Here is a 20,877-nt window from a genome sequence, read left to right as displayed (position 1 = left end):
TGTTGTCTTCTTGATGCAAGCCATTCTGAAAGGTGTGAGGTGATATCTTATTGTGGTTTTGATTTGCATTTCCCTTTTCATAAGTGATGTTGAGCATCTTTTCATGTACCTGTTGGCCATCTGTATGTCTTCTTTGGAAAATTTCTATTCAGATCCTCTGCCCATTTTTTAATCAGGTTTTATGTTTTTTGATGTTGAGTTGTATGAGTTCTTTGTATGTTTTGGATAGTAGCCCCTTATCAAATACACTGTTTGCAAATATCAATTTCTTCTCCCATTCAGTAGGCAGCCTTTACATTTTGTTGATATTTTCCTTCACTGTGCAAAAGCTTCTTAGTTTGATGTATTCCCATTTGTTTATCTTTGCTTTTGTTTCCCTTGCCTAAGCAGACAGATCCAAAAAAAAATTACTAAGACCGACATCAAAGAGCATACTACCTATGTTTTCTTTGAGAGGCTTTATGGTTTCCAGTCTTAGGTTTAAGTCTTTAATCCATTTTGAATTTATTTTTGTGCATGGTGTGAGAGAGTAGTCCAGTTTGATTCTTTCCCATGTAGCTGTCCAGTTTTCCTACCACTGTTTTTGAAGAAGCTGTCTTTTCTCCATTGTATATTCTTCACTGCTTTGTCATAGATTATTTGCCCATATAAGGGTGGGTTCATTTCTGGGCTCTCTGTTCTATCCCATTGAACTGTGCATCTGTTTTTGTGCCAGTACTATACTGATTACCACAGCTTTGTAGTATAGTTGGAAATCAGGTCACGTGATACCTCCACCTTTGTTCTTTCTCAAGATTGTTTTGCCTATTTGAGGTCTTTTGTGTTTCCATACAAATTTAAGAATTATTTGTTCTAGTTCTGTGAAAAATGTCATTGGTATTTTGATAGGGATTGCACTGAATCTGTAGATTTCCTTAGGTAGTATAGTCATTTAAACAATACTGATTCTTCCGATTCATGAACACAGGATATCTTTCCATTTGTTTGTGTCATCTTCAATTTCTTTTATCATAGTCTTATAGTTTTACAAGTACAGGTCTTTTACCTCCTTAGATTTATTCCTTGGTATTTTATTCCTTTTGATGTGGTTGTAAATGGGATTGTTTCCTTAATTTCTCTAATAGTTCATTGTTAGCTATAGAAATGCAACAGATTTCTGTATATTAATTTTGTAACCTGCTACTTTACTGAATTCATTGATGAACTCTACTAGTTTTCTGGTAGCATCTTTAGGATTTTCTATGTTTAGTGTCATGTCATCTTCAAACAGTGACAATTTTACTTCTTCCTTTCCAGTTTGGATTTATTTTATTTTTCTGATTGCTGTGGCTAGGACTTCCAATACTACGTTGAATAAAAGTGGCGAGAGTGGACATCCTTGTGTTCTTCCTGATCTTAGAAGAAATGCACTAAGCTTTTCATTATTGACTATGATGTTAGCTGTGGGCTTATCATATGGGCTTTATTGTGTTGAAGTATGTTCCCTCTAAACTCACTTTCTGGAGAGTTTTTTTTTATCATAAATGGATGTTGAATTTTATCAAAAGCTTTTTGGCAGCAGTTGAGATGATCATATTATTTCATTCTTCAATTTGTTAATGTGGTGTATCATATTGATTGATTTGCAAATACTGAACCATCCTTGTATCCCTGGGATAAATCCCACTTGATCGTGGTGTATGATCCTTTGAATGTATTGTTGAATTTGGTTTGCTAATATCTTGTTGAGGAGTTTTGCATTTGTCCATCAATGATACTGGCCTGTAATTTCCTTTTTTGTGATCTCTTTATCTGGTTTTGATATCGGGGCAATGCTGGCCTTGTGGAATGTGTCTGTAAGTGTTTCTTCCTCCTCAATTTTTTGGAATAGTTTGAAGAGGATACATGTTACTCTTCTCTAAATGTTTGGTAGAATTCACCTATGAAGTCATCTGGCTCCAGGCTTTTGTTTGTTGGGAGGTTTTTTTTATTATTATTGATTCATTTTTCATTACTGGTAATCAGTCTATTCACATTTGCTATTTCTTCCTGATTCAGTCTTGTGAGATTGTACATTTCTAGAAATTTGTACATTTCTCCTAGGTCATCCATTTCATTGGTGTATAATTGTTCATATAATTTCTTATGATCCTTCGTATTTCTGTGGTATCAGTTGTTACTTCTTTTTCACTTCTGATTTTATTGATTTGGGCCCTCTTTTTACCTTTTCAAAGAACCAGCTCTCAGTTTCATTGATCTTTATTGTTGTTTTATTAGTCTCCATTTATTTATGCTCTGATATATATGATCTTTTTCCTTCTAACTTTGGGTTTTGTTTGTCCTTCTTTTTCTAATTCCTTTAGGTGTAATGTTGGGGGTTTTTTTGAGATGTTTCTTGTTTCCTGAGGTAGGCTTGTATGACTAAAATTTCCTTCTTAGAACTGCTTTTGTTGCATCCCACAGACTTTGGATCTTTGTGTTTTGTTTTCATCTGTCTATAGGTATTTTTTGATTTCTTCTTTTATTTCCTCAGTGATCCGTTGGTTGCTTAGTAGAATGTTATTTAGTCTCCACATGTTTGTGTTTTTTGAAGTTTTTTCTTGTAGCTGATTTCTAGTCTCATATATTGTATTTGGAAAAGATGCTTGATATGATTTCAGTTATCTTAAATTTACTGAGACTTGTTTTGTGGCATAATGTGATCTATCCTGTAGAATGTTCCATGTACATCTTAAAGAATGTTTATTTGCTGCTTTTGGATGGAAGGTATATATATATGTGTGTGTGTGTGTGTGTGTGTGTGTGTGTGTGTGTGTCTGTGTGTGTGTGTGTGTCTCCATTTGGTTTAATGTATCTCTTGTTTTAAGGAAAATTTTTTTTATTGAAATGGGTAATTGGAACTGGGAAAGAAATGTGGGGATATTTATCTGTTTCTTTCATACATAGAGTGTGTTTGTGATTTGCAGTGTCTGAATTAAGGTTTCATTAAGATCTCACTTTCATCAAGAATAGGTTCATCTGAAGAAAAACCAGCCAACCAAAAGGAAAACCCTTAAATCACAAGATACCATTGCCAAAGTCAAAGAGCATATGTGAAGTACATATTCTCTAGTCAAGCTGATCCATGCTGTGTTCTTTTTTTTTTTATTGTTTGCCACTTTATTATGCTTCTCTGATATTACATTTTTATAAATTGAAGGCTTGTGGCAACTCTGAGTTGAGTAAGACTATTGCCACCATTTTCCCAACAGCATTTCCTCACTTAGTGTCTCAGAGTCACATTTTGGTACTTCTCACAATATTATAAGCGTTTTCATTACTATTAAATTATGGTGATCTGTGATCAGTGATCTTTTTTTAGAGCTCTTATACTTATTTTTTTTTAATTTTTATTTTATATTGGAGTATAGTTGATTTACAACGTTGTGTTTCAGGTGTACAGCAGGGTGATTTAGTAATACATATACATATATCCATTCTTTTTCAGATTCTGTTCCCATATAGGTTATTACAGAATATTGAGGAGAGTTCCCTGTGCTATGCAGTAGGTCCTTGTTGATTATTTTATTTATAGTAGTGTCTATATGTTAATCCCAACTTCCTAATTTATCCCTTCCCCCCACCTTTTGCCTTTGGTAACCATAAGTTTGTTTTCTAACCCTGTGAGTCTGTTTCTGTTTTGTAAATAAGTTCATTTGTATGTTTTTTATATTCCACATATAAGTGATGTCATATGATATTTGTCTTTGTCTGACTTACTGTACTTAGTATGATAATCTCTATGTCCATATGATAATCTCTATGTCCATCCATTTTGCTGCAAGTGGCATTATTTCATTCTTTTTATGGCTGAGTAATATTCCATTATACGTATATACCACATCTTCTTTATCCATTCATCTGCTGATGGACATTTAGTTTGCTTCCATGTCTTGGCTATGGTAAATAATACTGCAATGAATATTGGGGTGGCTGTATCTTTTTGGAGTATGGTTTTCTCCAGATATATGCCCAGGAGTGGGATTATAGGATAATATGGTAGCTCTATCTTTAGTTTTTAAGGAACCTTCCTACTGTTCTCCATAGTGGCTGCACCAATTTACATTCCCACCAACAGTGTAAGGGGGTTCCCTTTTTTCCACACCCTCTCCAGCATTAACTGTTTGTAGACTTTCTGACAATGGCCTTTCTGACTGGTGTGAGGTGATACCTCATTATAGTTTTGATTTGCATTTCTCTAATAATTAGTGATGTTGAACATATTTTCATGTGTTTTTTTGCCATCTGCATGTCTTCTTTGAAGAAATGTCTATTTAGATCTGCCCATTTTTTGATTGGGTTTTTTGTTTTTTTGATATTGAGCTGCATGAGCTGTTTGTATATTTTGGAGATTAATCCTTTGTCAATTGCTTCATTTGCAAGTATTTTTTCCCATTCTGTGAGTTGTCTTTTTGTTTATAGTTTTCTTGGTGGTGCAAAAGCTTTTAAGTTTAATTAGGTCCCATTTGTTTATTTTTGTTTTTATTTTTCTTACTCTAAGGGGTGAATCCAAAAGGATATTGCTGCAATTTATGTCAAAGAGTGTTCTGCCTGTGTTTTCCTCTAAGAGTTTTATAGTATCTGGTCTTAAATCCATTTTGTGTATATTTTTGTGCATGGTTTTAGTACATTCTCTAACTTCACTCTTTTATATGTAGCTGTCCAGTTTTCCCAGCACCACGTACTGAAGATACAGTCTTGTCTCCACTGTATATTCTTGCCTCCTTTGCTATAGATTAATTGACTGTAGGTGTGTGAGTTTATTTCTGGGCTGTATATCCTGTTACATTGATCTATATTTCTGTCTTTTTGCCAGTACCCTACTGTTTTGATTACGGTAGCTTTATAGTATAGCCTGAAGTCAGGGGGCCTGATTCCTCCTGCTCTATTTTTCTTTCTCAAGATTGCTTTGCCTATTTGGGGTCTTTTATGTTTCCATACAAATTTTAAGTTTTTTGTTCTAGATCTGCAAAAACTGCCATTGGTCATTTGATAGGGATTGCATAAATCTGTAGATTACCTTGGGTGGTATAGTCACTTTGACAATATTGATTCTTCAATCCAAGAACATGGTATCTTTCCATCTGTTTATGTCGTCTTTTTTTTTTCATAAGTATCTTACAGTTTTCAGAGTACAAGTCTTTTGCCTCCTTAGGTAGGTTTATTCCTAGGTATTTTATTCTTTTTTATGCAATAGTAAATGGGACTGTTTCCTTAATTTCTCTTTCTGATCTTTCTTTCTTTGTGTATGTAAATGCAACAGATTTCTGTGTATTAATTTTGTTTTGTTTTGTTTTTTGACATCTTTATTGGAGTATAATTGCTTCACAATGGTGTGTTAGTTTCTGCTTTATAACAAAGTGAATCAGTTATACATATACATATGTTCACATATCTCTTCCCTCTTGCATCTCCCTCCGTCCCACCCTCCCTATCCCACCCATCCAGGGGGTCACAAAGCACCGAGCTGATCTCCCTGTGCTATGTGGCTGCTTCCCACTAGCAATCTACCTTACGTTTGGTAGTGTATATATGTCCATGCCTCTCTCTCACTTTGTCACAGCTTACCCTTCCCCCTCCCCATATCCTCAAGTTCATTCTCTAGTAGGTCTGTGTCTTTATTCCTGTCTTACCCCTAGGTTCTTCATGACATTTTTTTTCTTAAATTCCATATATATGCGTTAGCATACGGTATATGTCTTTCCCTTTCTGACTTACTTCACTCTGGATAACAGATTCTAGGTCTATCCACCTCATTACAAATAGCTCAATTTCATTTCTTTTTATGACTAATATTCCATTGTATATATGTGCCACATCTTCTTTATCCATTCATCTGATGATGGACACTTAGGTTGTTTCCATCTCCTTGCTATTGTAAATAGAGCTGCAATGAACATTTTGGTACATGACTCTTTTTGAGTTATGGTTTTCTCAGGGTATATGCCCAGTAGTGGGATTGCTGGGTTATATGGTAGTTCTATTTGTAGTTTTTTAAGGAACCACTATACCGTTCTCCATAGTGGCTGTATCAATTCACATTCCCACCAGCAGTGCAAGAGGGTTCCCTTTTCTCCACACCCTCTCCAGCATTTATTGTTTCTAGATTTTTTGATGATGGCCATTCTGACTGTTGTGAGATGATATCTCATTGTAGTTTTGATTTGAATTTCTCTAATGATTAATGATGTTGAGCATTCTTTCATGTGTTTGTTGGCAGTCTGTATATCTTCTTTGAAGAAATGTCTATTTAGGTCTTCTGCCCATTTTTGGATTGGGTTGTTTGTTTTTTTATTATTGAGCTGCATGAGCTGCTTGTAAATTTTGGAGATTAATCCTTTGTCAGTTGCTTCATTTGCAAATATTTTCTCCCATTCTGAGGGTTAATTTTGTATCCTGCAACTTTACTGAATCCATTGATGAGCTCTAGTAATGTTCTGGTAACATCTTTAGGATTTTCTATGTATAGTATTATGTCATCTGCAGGCAGTGACAGTTTTACTTCTTCTTTGCCAATTTGAATTCCTTTTATTTATTTTTCTTCTCTGATTGCCGTGGCTAGGACTTCCAAAACCATGTTGAATAAAAGTGGTGAGAGTGGACATCCTTGTCTCATTCCTGATCTTAGAGGAAATGCCTTAAGTTTTTCACCATTGAATATGTTGTTAGCTGTGGGTTTGTCATATATGGCCTTTATTATGTTGAGGTATGTTCCCTCTATGCCCACTTTCCAGAGAGTTTTTTTTAATCATAAATTGGTTTTGAATTTTGTCAAAAGCTTTTTCTGTATCTATTGCGATAATCATGGTTTTTATTTTTCACTTTGTTAATGTGGTATATCACACTGATTGATTTGTGGATATTGAAAAATCCTTGCATCCCTGGGATAAATCCCACTTGATCATGGTGTATGATCCTTTTAATATATTGTTGGATTCAGTTTGCTAGTATTTTATTGATGATTTTTGCATCTTTGTTTATTGGTGGTATTGGCCTGTAATTTTCTTTCTTTTTTTGGTGGAGGGGTGGCTATCTGTCTGGTTTTGGTATCATGGTGATGGTGACCTCATAGAATGAGTTTGGGAGTGTTCCTTCCTCTAAAATTTTTTTTTTTTTTTTTTTTTTTTTTTTTTTTTTTGCTGTATGTGGGCCTCTCACTGCTGTGGCCTCTCCCATTGTGGAGCACAGGCTCCGGACACACAGGCTCAGTGGCCATGGCTCACGGGCCCAGCCGCCTCGCGGCATGTGGGATCCTCCCAGACCGGGGCACGAACCCGTGTCCCCTGCATCAGAAGGCGGACTCTCAACCACTGCGCCACCAGGGAAGCCCCTCTAAAATTTTTAAAAATAATTTTAGAAGGATAGGTGTCAACTCTTCTCTAAATGGGTAGGGCCAGGTCTTGGCATCAAAATGGGGGCCTACAGGACAACTCACACCAAGGAGTACTCCCCAGTACCTTTGCCACCAGTGTCCTTGTCCCTACAGTGAACCACAGCCACCCCCCACCTCACCAGGAGACCCTCTAATCCCAGAAGGTAGGTCTGGCCCAGGTGCCTATGAAGTCACTGCTTTTTCCCCTCGGTCCTGGTGCACATAAGATTTTCTGCGCACCATCCAAGAGTGGAGTTTGTTTCCCCCAGTCCTGTGAAGTTCCTGCGATCAAGCCCTGCTGGGCTTCAAAGCCAAATGCCCTGGGGGCTCCTCCTCCCAATTCCAAACCCCTAAACTGGGAAGCGTGACATGGGGCTCAGAACCCTCACTCCTATGGGAGAACCTCGGTGATATAATTATTTTCCAGTTTGTGGGTCACCCACCCAGCAGGTTTGAGATTTGATTGTATCACAGATGCACCCCTTCTACCAACTCCTTGTGGGTGGCTTCTTCTTTGTTTTGGAAGTAGAATATCTTTTTTGGTAGGTTTCAGTCTTCTTTGTTGATGGTTCACAGTTAGTTGTGATTTTGGTGTTTTCTTAAGAGGAGGTGAGCTCAGGTTCTTCTACTCCACCATCTCGTCCTTGGACCCTGTTCCAATCTGTGTTAATGTGGTCCGTGAACCAGTAGCATCAGCTTCCTCTGGGAGCTTGTTTAATGTACCATTTAAGGCCAGTGTTTCCTTATTGATTTTCTTTCTGGATGATCTGCCTGCTGATGTATGCATGGTGTGAAATTCCCCTACTATTACTGAGTTACTGTCAATTTCTCCCTTTAATGTCTGTTAATATTTGCTTTATGTATTTAGGTGCTCCCTATGTTGGGTGAATATATATTTACTTTTGTTATATCTTCTTGATTTCTTGATCATTGTATAATGTTCTTTGTCTCTTGTTACAATCTTTGTTTTAAGGTCTATTTTGTCTGGTACGTGTATTGCTACCATGGCTTTCTTTTCACTTCTATTTTCATGGAATACCTCTTTCCATCCCCTCACTTTCAATCTGTGTCTTTAGATCTGAAGTGAGTCTCTTATAGGCATACAGGTTTTGTATTTGTATCCCTTCAGCCACTCTATGTCTTTTAATTGGAGCATTTAGTTCATTTATATTTAAAGTAATTATTGATACATATGTACTTATTGCCATTTTTAATTGTTTTTGTAGTTCTTTTTTGTTCATTTCTTTTCTTCACTTCTTTTGATTTGTTGACTATCTTTAGTGTTATATTTGGATTTCTTTCTCTTTTTTGTGTATCTATGATAGATTTTTGGTTTGTGGTTACCATGAGGTTTATATATAGCCATATATATATAATTATTTTAAGTTGCTGATCTCTAAGTTCAAATGCATTTTAACAACCCTGCATTTTTACTCCCCTCTCCCATGTTTACTGTTTTTGACGTATTTTATGTTTTTGTTTTGTATATCCCTTAACTACTTATGTGGATATAGATGATTTTACTACTTTTGCCTTTTAATCTTTCTACTAGCTTTATACATGGTTGATTTATTACCTTTATTGCATATTTGTCTTTACCACTTAAATTTTCCTTTTATAATTTTCATGTTTCTAACTGTGCCATTTTCTTTTTCACTTAGAGAAGTTCCTTTTAGTATTTCTTGTAAAGCTGGCTGGTGGTGCTGAATTTTTTAGCTTTTCCTTGTCTGTAAAGCTTTTGATCTCTCTATCAAATCTAAATGAAAGCTTTGCCAGGTAGAGTATTCTTTCCCCTTTCATCACTTGAAATATATCATGCCCTTCTGGCCTGCAGAGTTTCTGCTGAAGAGTCAACTGATCATATGGGAGTTTTTTTCTACTCGTTGCTTTTCCCTTGCTGATATTTTTATTTTTATTTTTATTGGGGTATATTGTATTAGTTTCAGGTGTACAGCAAACTGAATCTGTTATACATATACATATATCCATTCTTTCTTAGATTCTTTTCCCATATAGGCCATTACAGAGTATTGAGTAGAGTCCCCTGTGCTATACAGTAGAGTCCCCTGTGCTATACAGTAGGTCCTTATTAGTTATCTATTTTACATGTAGTAGTGTGTATGTGTCAATCCCAATCTTCCTATTTATCCCTCCCCCCGACATACCCCCCAGTATTTATTCCTCCCCCTGACATACCCCCAGTAACCATAAGTTTATTTTCTACATGTGTAACTCTATTTCTGTTTTATTTTTTTAAGATTTCTTTATTCTTTATTTTTTTTTTGGCTGCATCAGATCTTAGTTGCAGCCCACGGGATCTTCATTGAGGCATGCGGGATTTTTGTTGTGCTGCACAGGCTTCTATCTAGTTGCGGTGTGCAGGTTTTCTCTCTCTAGTTGTGGCACGCAGGCTCCAGGGCATGTGGGCTCTATAGTTTGTGGCACACAGGCTCTCTAGTTGAGGCACGCAAGCTGAGTAGTTGTGGCGCATGGGCTTAGTTGCCCCATGGCATGTGGGATCTTAGTTCCCTGACCAGGGATCAAACCCGTGTCCCGTGCATTGTAAGGTGTATTCTTTACCACTGGACCACCAGGGAAGTCCCAAACTCTATTACTGTTTTGTAGATAAGTTCATTTGTAGCCTTTTTTAGATTCCACATATGAGTGACATCATGTGATCTTTGTTGACTCAGTATGACAATCTCTGGGTCCATTCATGTTGCTGCAAATGGCATTATTTTTTTCTTTTTTATGGCTGGGTAATATTCCTCTGTATATATGTACCACATCTTCTTTATCCATTCGTCTGTTGATGGACATTTAGGTTGCTTCTATGTCCTGGCTATTGTAAATAGTGCTGCAGTGAACATTGTGGTGCATCTATCTTTTCTCCAGATAGATGCCCAGTAGTGGGATTGCTGGGTCGTATGGTAGTTCTATATTTAGTTTTTTAAGGAACCTCCATACTGTTCTCCATAGTGGCTGTACCAGTTTACATTCCCACCAACAATATAGGAGGGTTCCCTTTTTTCTCCACACCCTCTCCAGCATCCCTTGCTGATTTTAATTTTCTCCCTTTATCTTTAATTTTTGCCATTTTAATTACATTGTGTCTTGGTATGATCATCTTCGGGTTCCTGTTTTGGGTTCTGTGCTTCCTGGTCCTGGTTGTCTATTTCCTATCCCAGGTTAGGGCAGTTTTTAGCTATTATATCATCAAATATGTCCTCTTCCCATTTCTCTCTCTGTTCTCCATCTGGGAGCTGTATAATGTGAATGTTAGTACATTTGATGTTATATCACAGAGGTTTCTGAATTGTCCTCATTTTTTAAATTCTTTTTTTCTGTTCAACTTCAATTGCTTCCACTACTCTGCTTTCCAGTTCACTGATCCATTCCTCTGTATCATCTAATCTACTATTTAGTCCTTTTAGTGTATTTTTTATTTCAGTTTTTCTGTTCTTTAGCTCTGTTTCTTTCTCTTTGTTAATCTTCTTACTGTATTCACCCATTTTTCTCCCAAGTTCTTTGAGTATCTTTACAATCATTACCTTGCACTCTTTATTGGATAGGTTGCCTATCTTCAGTTCAGTTAGTTCTTCTGGGGTTTTATCTTATTCTTTCATTTGAGATATATTCCTCTGTTGCCTCATTTTCCCTAATTTGCTGGTTTTATTTCGATGTATTTTGTAGGTTGATTATGTTTTCTCACCCTGGAGAAGTGGCCTTTTGTAGGAGACATCCTGTGTGTCCCAGCAGCATACTCCCCTCTGATCACCAGAGCTATATGCTATAGGGCTGCCCCCTACCTGGGCTGCATGGGTCCTTCTTTTTGTGATGAGCTGACTACTGTGGGTAGTCTGGTGGGTAGTCTGGTAGGTGTGGCTGGCTTCCTATTAGGTTGGTGTGAGGCTCTGCCTTGTGTGGAGACTGCTAGCTGGTGGGGCAGGGCATGAGATAGCTGGCTGCAGAGTCCCGGGATTCCCCTGGGTAGTCCTAGCTGGCTTGTAGGCAGAGCTGGGTTCTGGAGTGGGTGACTGCAGAGCCGGTTCCTGACATGGCTGGCTGTGAGTTCCAGGGTGTCCCAAAGCTGGTGCTGGCCTGCTGGTGAGAGATACAAGGTGTCTCAGAGCTGGTGTCACCCCACTGGTAGGTGGGGCCAGATCCTGGGACTGCTAGCTGAGGGACTCAAGGTGTCTCAGAGCAGATGTTAGCCTGCTGATGGTCAGGCCCAGGGGGTACTGACATGGCAAGCTGCAGTAGTCCTGGGGCTTGTGTCTACCCACTGGTGGGTAAAACTTGGTCTTTAGACTTCTGGCTGCAGGGCCCTGAGGGTCCTGGAGCTGGTGTCTGCCCACTGGTGGGTGGAGCCAGGGTCTCTGGCTCCAGGGCCCGGGAGTCCTGAGGCTAGTCGGCTAGTCTCAGCACAAGCAGGGCTGGGCCCTCTGGTGGACAGGGCCAGGTCCCAAAGCAGCTCAGGGGGTTTTAAGGCAGCAGGGCTGCTGGTGAGTGGGGCTGTGTCTCCACCTAGCTAGTTGCTCAGCCTGAGGCATCGCAGTACTGGTGCTGACAGACTGGTGGGTGGAGCCTGGTCCTAGTGTTGGAGGGAGGATTCCAAAATGGTGCTTGCCAGCACCAGTGTCCCCGTGGTAGAACGAGCTTCCCACAACAGCTGTCACCAGTGTCTGTGTCCCGAGGGTGAGCTCTAGTTGCCTCTTGTCTCTGCAGGAGGCTCTCCAAGATCAGCAGGTGGGTCTGACCCAGGCTCCTTTCAAATTACTGCTTCTGCACTGGGTCCTGTGAGATTTTGTGTGTGCCCTTTAGGAGTGGAGTCTCTATTCCCCATAGCCCCTGGCTCTCCTGATTAAGCCCTACTGACCTTTACGCTAAATGTTCTGGGGGCTCATCTTCTCAGTGCAGGACCACTGGGCTTGGGAGCCTGATGTGGAGCTCAAGCCCCTCGCTCATGGAGAACCTCTGTAATTATTCTCCCATTTGTGGTTCACCCACCCAGGGGTATGGGTCCTGACTATACCACATCTCCATCCCTCCTACCTGTCTTGTTGTGGTTCCTTCTTTATATTTTTAGTCGTAGAAGAGCTTTTCTGCCAGTCTTCCAATCTTTCGCATCAATAGTTGCTCTGTAAATAGTTGTAATTTTGGTGTGCCTGTGGGCGGAGGTGAGCTTAGCATCTTCCTACTGAACGATATTCTTCCAGATGAACAGAACTTTCATTTATTCAGCAAATATTACTGATCACAAGATATGTCTCAGGCAAGTACTAAAAACTGAGGACACAGAAATGAGTCTGACACATTCCCTGGCCTCACAAAACCCAAAGTCTTACAGACACTGTATTTGCCAACAACATTGAAATTATTTTCCAACTTTTGTGGGCAAAATATCATCCCTTCAAGACAGCAGGGGAACAAGCTCATGACTGTCCCTTTACATTTCCAAGTATGATTTCTATTAAACAGGCATAGGCAAATTGGGATGTCCTCTCTAAGTTGCCCCCAATTATAAGCATTGTGTGCTTCAGCTGGGATCCCGTTGGCTGATGAACACAGCGCCTTCATTGTTTCACAATAATAACGAGAACTGGTGCAATTAAGCCCTGCCTGCCGTGATGTTGGGCTCCCAGTCATTGTCTAAATGAGCTGCTAAACAGAGCTGGAACAGAGGCTCCCAATATAGGTCACTGGTATCCTCCACTCTTCCTTCCAGTTTCCCACTTTTAAACAGGAGGATTCCAGGACTCACATGTTCCCAGGGCTCTGAGGACCGTTGAAAAGCTGGGCTCATGATCCAGTGGTTGCCAAGATCAGGCAAGGACACCAGGCTTGGTTGAGCCTTTTTCAATCAGGTAGATGTTGACCTGACAAGTGGGGGCCCTTGGTTGAACAAATGAAGCTGCTCTGGTCAGGGAAGACCTGTCCATGTGGGCCCCTCCTTGCCCATAACCAGCACAAGAGATTCATTTTCTTGGTGCCAGTGCTTTATAGGCACCGAGGCAGCATTCAGGTTCCAGCACCACCATCTGTGTTCCAGCTATGAGACACTGGGCCAGTTATTAAGCCTCTGTGGAACTTCAGTATTAAAGGGAGAACAATAGGTATAAGTAAATTTATATGAAGATCAAATGAGATAGTATAAGCCAGGCACATTGCCTAGTGTGTGGTAAGTGCTTAAGAAATTGCTATCTGTGTTGTTAAAACAACAGAAATTTAGTCTCACAGTTCTGGAGGCAAGAAGTTCAAAAACCACGGTTCTTGGTAGGGCCTTGCTCTCTGTCTCTTAGCTTCTGGTAGTCACCGGCTTTCCTTGGCTTGTAGCTGCATAACTCCAATCTCTGCCCCCATCATCACATGGCCACCTTCCTCTGTGTGTCTGTGTCATCACATGGCTTTCTCTTTACTGCGTGTGTCTTTCTCTTTACTGCGTGTGTCTATCTCTTCTCTCTCTATAAGGACACAGTCATGTTGATTAAGTCATCTTAATTTACATCATAATTACATCTGCAAGGAAATATTTCCAAATAACGTCACATTCACAGGTACCAATGGTTATGACTTCAACTTTGGGGGAACACTTCAACTTTGGAGGACCCAATTCAACCCAGAACAAAGTTAAAGACTTTGGGGTCCTCTAAGAGGCCTTTTTAGAATGGTAGACACCCTAGAGAGAGGTCACACTTCAGCCTTTAGCAGAAAAGGCTCAACGCCATTTACAGAACAGTTCATGATAGAACATAATACCATGTTTGAGCAAATGTTAACAATAATAATACAAGTTTGGAGATTGGGACAGAAGGGATCCATGTGGTCCAATGTGGCCAAAAGAAGCTTTGTGGAGAGAAGGAATGGAAGCTAAGCTTTCATACTTCCTCTGTCTTCTTTTCTTGTAGTAGCCCCAGAGCACTCACATACTCATGGCAGGGAGAATGTGGGGCAAAGAGCTACCCCAGATGCACCTTCTCCGTCCACCATCCATAAGGAATTTAGGAGAGGCTGGCTAAGAAATCAGAGCAGCCCTATGATGCCTAGGCTTCCATGCTGGGCCCTGCCTCAATGCCAGAAGCCTAGGGAGGAAGCCCTGCCTTGTTCTGAACAGCAGCCTACACGATGCACAGCCCAAGCCCCATGGAGAACACGTGCTCTGGTGGGCACGTGGGAGATGAAGAGCTCAGATTTCTATTCCACAGTAGGAACACTTGGCAGAAATATGAACTCTTTCTGAAATGTCAGATCGTGTATAGAAGTTTCCTGGGGAATTAGAGGGCACTGATTTTTATGAAATGTTTAGGAAGAGGCCTGAAGAAGAAAATAATCAGCAATGAAGAGGTTTGGGGTTCTAGGAGCATTATATGTTACCTACTCCCAAGTGCACTTAACACTTGCAAACCAAATGGAATTCTGACAGCTAACAGAAGACATTTCTTCCTGAAAAAACCAGGCACAGTCAAGGAAATGAGTTCTGAGAAGATAAAAAGCATTTTTTTGCCTTCATGACCTGAAGGTGAAAAATGCATAGAGAGGCAAAAATACTGTCACAGATTTGGGTAAAGAGAATACTACCTCAGTTTCTACTTTTACTGACAGTTCTAGTTACAAAGGACAGCAGCCTGTTTGGGGAAAAGCTTTTCTTTAGGACTGTTCAAATCTTTTCTGTAATGGAGAAAGATCAACCAGAGCTCTGAGAGGCACTGAAGCAAAGTTTGAAACAATTTCACTTTATAAAAGAAAAATGTGTTATTGGGGCCTTAGTGAATTCCTTCCAGACCAGGAGTACGTGGGCCAGTGCAGTCTGAGTACCACCCATAGAATATGCAAGGGTGGTCCCTGAGAAATCTAGTCCAATTCCCTGTTTCATATATGAGGAAAGGAGGGCCAAAATAATTCAGGAACTTACTTGCCCAGAGTTAGGGTAGAACAAGGATTAGCACCCAAGTAACTAATTGTATCCTTACCCTGGGAATTATTTGTGCATGTCTTATGCCTTCGTCTACACGGTACCTTTCTGGAGGGCAGTGACCACATTTTATATATCTATATCCTTTGCTCAGGAAGCATTGGCTGGTTGGCTGGCGGGGTGACTGCTTGGTGCTCCGGATGATATGACTGATAAAAGCATGAGCTAGAGTCAAAACTGCCCATGTTCAGATCTGACTGTGCCCCTCATCAGCTGGATAACATTGTGCAAGTGCTTAACTTCTGTAGGCTTTACGTCTCCTTTTGTAAAACGGAAAGAACAGTTGTATTTACCTGATTCGTTACCGCTGTGAAGATTCAATGAAGTGATGCAAGTAAAATATTGCATTCAACTATTGCATAACAATCCTGCATAACAAGGCACCTCGAAACTCAGTGCTTTAAAACTACAAGGGTGAATTTTCAGCTGATCTAGCTTGGCCGTGGTTGGCCTCGGCTGCAAGCTGTAGGTTGGGTCTAGGTCTGCTCCATGTGTCTCATCCTCCTTGGTCCAGTGGCTGCATGAGCCAGAGTCTTCTAACGGTGATGGCAGAAGCTCATCGGGGCAGCTTCATCCTCCCTCACATTCCAAGGCCCTGCAGGGATCATGTCCACTAACATCCCATTGTCCAAAGCAAGTCAGAGGGCTGAACCCAAAGTCCAGGAGTGGGGAAGTATTCACCACCGGGTGGCCATGGCAAGGGTGGGAATGTATAACATTGCTACACAGGAGTGAATGTCAGTGGATGTCAACCATTATGAATTGTTATGGAGCCTTTCTCAGTAGACACAAAGTCTTCCATTAATAGAAGTCACACTTATTCACTTACAAAAGGATAATCTTCGGTTTTTTTCCTATTTTTTTTTTCCTCCCACAGATTTACTTTGCACCAAAGACAAGTTATCAGCCAGTTTCTGCCAGACACTAAAAGCCATGAAGAAATGTTCTGTGCCCACCGTGAGGGCTCAGTGCTGCCTCTCGTGTTCCAAGACACACATCGCCCACACCCAAAGGCCAAGAAAGCGACAGCCACTCAAAAACCCCAGAGCACCCTAAGTCCAGAAGAAAGCCACCCTCCACCACAGACTGCAGCAGCCTGCTGACCGTGACGTGTTCTAGGCCCAGGGACCACTTCACTGCGGTTTTACTGTGTATTTCAGGTTCAACTTTGGCTCATAACTAAACAAAGCCCACTGTTTTTAGCCACAAAACGCCCCTCATAGGAGACATGGGACTGTAATACTCACCGCTCCCTGAGAGGCAGGTGAGGTATCCAGGAGAATCGGTCCTTTCGTGAGATCAGCTCGTGGGAAAGGTGCCAAGGTGGGCAAGTCTGTGAAATGATGTCTTTTGTTCCTCCCTTAAAGATAAAAACAGAGAGACCAGATTTTTTCCCAGACTACCTCAAGAGTATCAGGAAACAGAGCCACGCTTATCCAGGGAACAAATAACCTTGTTAATTTACCTTGGTGAAATCATCCTTTTTTGTCTCCCTACTTGGGGCAGCTGCTGCTTAAAATGTCATGGGAGAGCTTTCAGGAACATTCTTGTAATTCATCCAGGCAGGGGACCGCTTTCTTCACCCCGTGTTCAACTGGGGCAGGAAGAGAAAGTGCTGGCTTCATCCTCAGCCTGTCGCTAATCCCTATGGACTCTTCATCTGGGCTGTTTGGACTCCCATTCCTTCCTGGAGACACTAGAAGAAGAGGACATGGGCAGGAACTGTAGGCTTTAGTGAACCTAAGGGATTTAGGTTAGTTATACAGAAGACATTTCTGACTTAAGGATAATTTCTATGAAAATTCTTAAAAAGCAAATTAACAGAAATCAATTTCTTGCTAGTATAAGGAAGAGAAGAATATGGGCTTTTTGTTCTTCCCACTTCCCTGGCAAATACCCATTCCTTTGCAGAAGAGCAAATGAGTCTTCCTGTGTGGCTTTCCCTTCTCTAGCAGATTCCCTGCCTGAGTCTTCAGTTCAGGGTGAACGTCTTTTCACCACTAGGGGTTTACACACCCCAACTGCTACGGCCAGGTCCACAGCTGCAACCTGCCCCCACCCACCCTCAGGTTGGAAAATGGAGCTCTAGATTAAAATATTTCCGAGAACCAGGTAAATTGTATTAAGTATAGAAAAACTTAGTATAAACTTCTAGTCTCGAGAAAAAAAAAAATTTTCAAAAGTGAGGTAAATCCGATCTATTCTCTAGCACACCCAATAGTTACTTTTGAGGATCTGTTTCCTGGGGTGGGGGTGGAGGACAGGTGAGTCAGGTAGTCCAAAAAAGTGAAATGAAAGTTAGAATGCTTATTCTGGATGTTTCCATCACCCGTCAGGAGTCAAAGTAAGCTGTGGTCTCAGATTCAAGGTGAATTTCCTGGTTTGTAAGGGGAGGTATTTATATGAACTGAACGTGGAAAATGAGGGTTGTGGAGCCCCCAGGGGAAGAAGCCCTCAGAATCAGCTCTTGACAGAGGGGAAGGCAGGAGAGTGGGCTTCACGTAATGGGCAGCGTGTCTTCAGTCTCACGCACAGGTCCCGTTAACATTCACCATGGAGCACAGTATCCCATCTCTCCCTTGAATTATCTATCCGTTCAGCAGAATGGTGCTATTGAAAAATGGTGCTAATATCTAGTTGGTGGCAGAACACATATAAACATATAGATAGATGTACAAGTGGGCAAGTCCACATGCATCTTCTGTTAAATTTGTAATGGTGTTGCTGGCCAACGCCAGTTCTATTGCTTGGATACCAGAAGCTTAAATTTTTTATATTATGCGCTTTTTTTTTCAAGCCATTACTGTGTATTATTATGATAAATGCCTGTGGGAAATAAAACACTGGGGTTGGGATGAAATTTGAGATAGAGCAGAAACAGGAGGTGAGTAGAAATGTTTACCAAAACCAGAGAATTTATTTCTATATAATTATGTTCTTGTATTCTGTCTTTAAATCGAAACATTGCTGGCCAGTGACAGTCTCTGGTGAAATAAGTTTTAGCAAGAAGATGCTTACATTGTCAGTGATGTGAGTAGAAAAGAACCTGATTTTTCTAATGAGGCCGTTCTCAAAAACTGTCCCTGAAGTATAGTGTAGGCTTTCAGGGAGATTAATTTAGTAAGTTGGATGGATTTAACTTAACCTGGTACTCTGCTACCCTAGGATAATGCATGTCATCAGAGACCTGGATATGACCAGTCTTACAAAACTCAGGAACAAACTCCGATTCCTACTGACCTCAGCAAACTAAACTAGGCCAGATTTCCCAATATGCAAAATGTTATTTATGACCCATGTGGCAAAGATGGTAGAAATGTAGGAAGGGTCTGTCCGGGTGCTCCATTCTAGGCCTTTCTCTAGTTTCTCAAAGGCAGAATATTGGCCCCTAACCCTGCATCATGGACATTCACTTCCTATGTGGGGCTGTGTTGTAAGACAGTTGGGTAGCAGCTGTCCTGGACCCCAGAATCAAGACAGCACTTGCTACTAGAGTCATTTGACATGGTTGTTGCCTTGACAGTCACTCAGCTTTGGGTCATCAGGGTTTTGACAGGTCCCCGTGTTTGCAATAAGAGAGGGACCTCAGATTAACAGGGAGACTGAAGACAAGAACCTGAATGGTGTCTGACCATCCTTTTGGTGCTCACGGGGGCCAACATGAAGTAGCGTTGTTGGTTTATTTCTTCCATGGCCTCCTTTCTTCCCACCTTGAACAAGCAACTGAGATGTACAGCAAGAGACACTGGATACACATCTACCATGAATCAGAGAGGCCGCCACAGGGCCTGGTGCTTAAATACATGAGATTCTCAAACCCAATTTGGTTTACGTTGCCTCTCCCAGTGGTAGAGTTAGCTCTTCTCTGAAAAGGTGTGGGTTAATTTAATTCTTAAACATCAAAACATAATTCAACACACCACAAGAAAACAATATTTGAAGAGACTAAATAGTGAATATTTTTGTAAAACAGGAAATCATTTTGTGGTACAAGCAATGGCCCCTTTGTAGGAACGACTTGTTTTAATATTCGGTTTTCTTAATCAAGAATGCACCTCCATCCAATCTCCTGACCCGTCTCTACTTGGTGGGGTCATCCCAGTGTGACGCTTTCAGATAGTTAGTGAATGTTTTTGATAACCTTTATCACATTTCTGGAACACACATTGAGGGATTGATATTGTTTCAGATCATAATTTCCCAATGAGTTCGCTAAAATCCTCCAAACTCTGAAAGCTACACATTGCTGCCCCCGAGAGTACAGGTCTTAGCTCTTCTCCCTTCTGACTTTAGGATCAAGCCCTGGGACAATGAATCTATGCATAGCGATTCACTTTCAAGAGAGAGACCACATGACATGAACTGCCTGGTGCTAAAACTTAGCCAACGTATTTGATGCTACTCTTTTTCTGTTGTAGTGCTAGTTCAAATAGTAGTAGTAGTAGTATTTTTAAGTTATGTCATTAAAAAAAACCTGGTTGGGGGAAGCACAATTCTACCTATCACTGTCCTCCAAAGTGGTTGTATGGGGTACACGGCCTCATCCATTGTCCTCTCTGCATCTCTGCTGCTTTGCCAGGCCCAGCCTCCTTAAGGGGTACCTTGGTGGGTACCTCAGTATTTAAAACCAGACTGTAACCATAGCCTGCCATTGTGTGGCATCAATAAATGGCCAAACTCACTGGTGTGTCCATGTGATTCATTTACCCCTACTGCGAGACTGCCACCACCCACCAGAGAAACCCTGGAATTCAGCAACCTGGGGAAGGATGCTGTCAATCCTTCCTCCCCCACTCCCTGCAGATTCCCTCCTACTCCACCCCTAAATCAGTATGTCACGAGATGAGTCATATCCCAGGTGAGGTAGAACTGAGGTCTCTTCTCATGAATGATTGTGCAATAACTGACACCATCCACCGTATGAGAATCTGAAGTGATGCCTGAAATCCTCCACAATCCCAGATCCAATGTATTCATAAGTGCAGCTCACAGCATAATCTGGTCCCTCAATCTATCCAAAGTGTAGACATAATGCTTAAGAGAAAGTAATAACAATGATGAAGAGGAATTTGCTTTGGAAATCCAATCCCTTTTCAAAAGTGGTTCACAGCATGGTGCGTGTAACCAGCAATTGTAGAATTTGGACATATGGACATGGAATCCACTCACATGGAATGAGTAAAAGCATTGAGATGGGAAGAGTGAGGCATCCACAGGTGATCCTAGAATGTTTGCAGGCATGTACAGGGGTGGTAGGAATCTGGTTTGGGTCAAGAAATCACAAAGGGCCATGCACACGTCCCTGTTTGTACCTTGGAAACTCTTCTATGACCACTATAAGGTGACCCTTATCCTGCAAGGCTTAGCTCAAATGCTGTTCCCTGAGAAGCCTATACTAACCCTGCCAGAAAGACCGAGGCATCTCTCTGCTCTTTCTTCACTGTGTCCATTTTTATCTAGAAGAATTGTCCCTAACTGGGGACAGTTTTGTCCCCAGGAGACATTTGACAATGTC

The 20,877-nt window shown here is 40.9% G+C and overlaps 1 protein-coding gene across 1 annotated transcript in view; it reads left to right on the top strand.

Annotated features, from left to right (window-relative positions):
• ADAMTS12 (ADAM metallopeptidase with thrombospondin type 1 motif 12) overlaps nt 1-20,043 on the top strand; it is a 393,951-nt gene extending 373,908 nt beyond the window's left edge. Inside the window, exon 23 of the mRNA XM_067730476.1 lies at nt 16,240-20,043. Coding sequence (XP_067586577.1) covers nt 16,240-16,418 — 179 coding nt within the window. The 3' untranslated portion in view covers nt 16,419-20,043. The remainder of the gene's footprint in view (nt 1-16,239) is intronic.
• The last annotated feature ends 834 nt before the right edge of the window (nt 20,044-20,877 follow it).

This window comes from Pseudorca crassidens, chromosome 3 (assembly GCF_039906515.1).
Source record: "Pseudorca crassidens isolate mPseCra1 chromosome 3, mPseCra1.hap1, whole genome shotgun sequence".
NCBI lineage: Eukaryota > Metazoa > Chordata > Mammalia > Artiodactyla > Delphinidae > Pseudorca > Pseudorca crassidens.
Note: the sequence above shows the minus strand (reverse complement) of the source record. Positions and strands in the feature narration are given on the sequence as shown.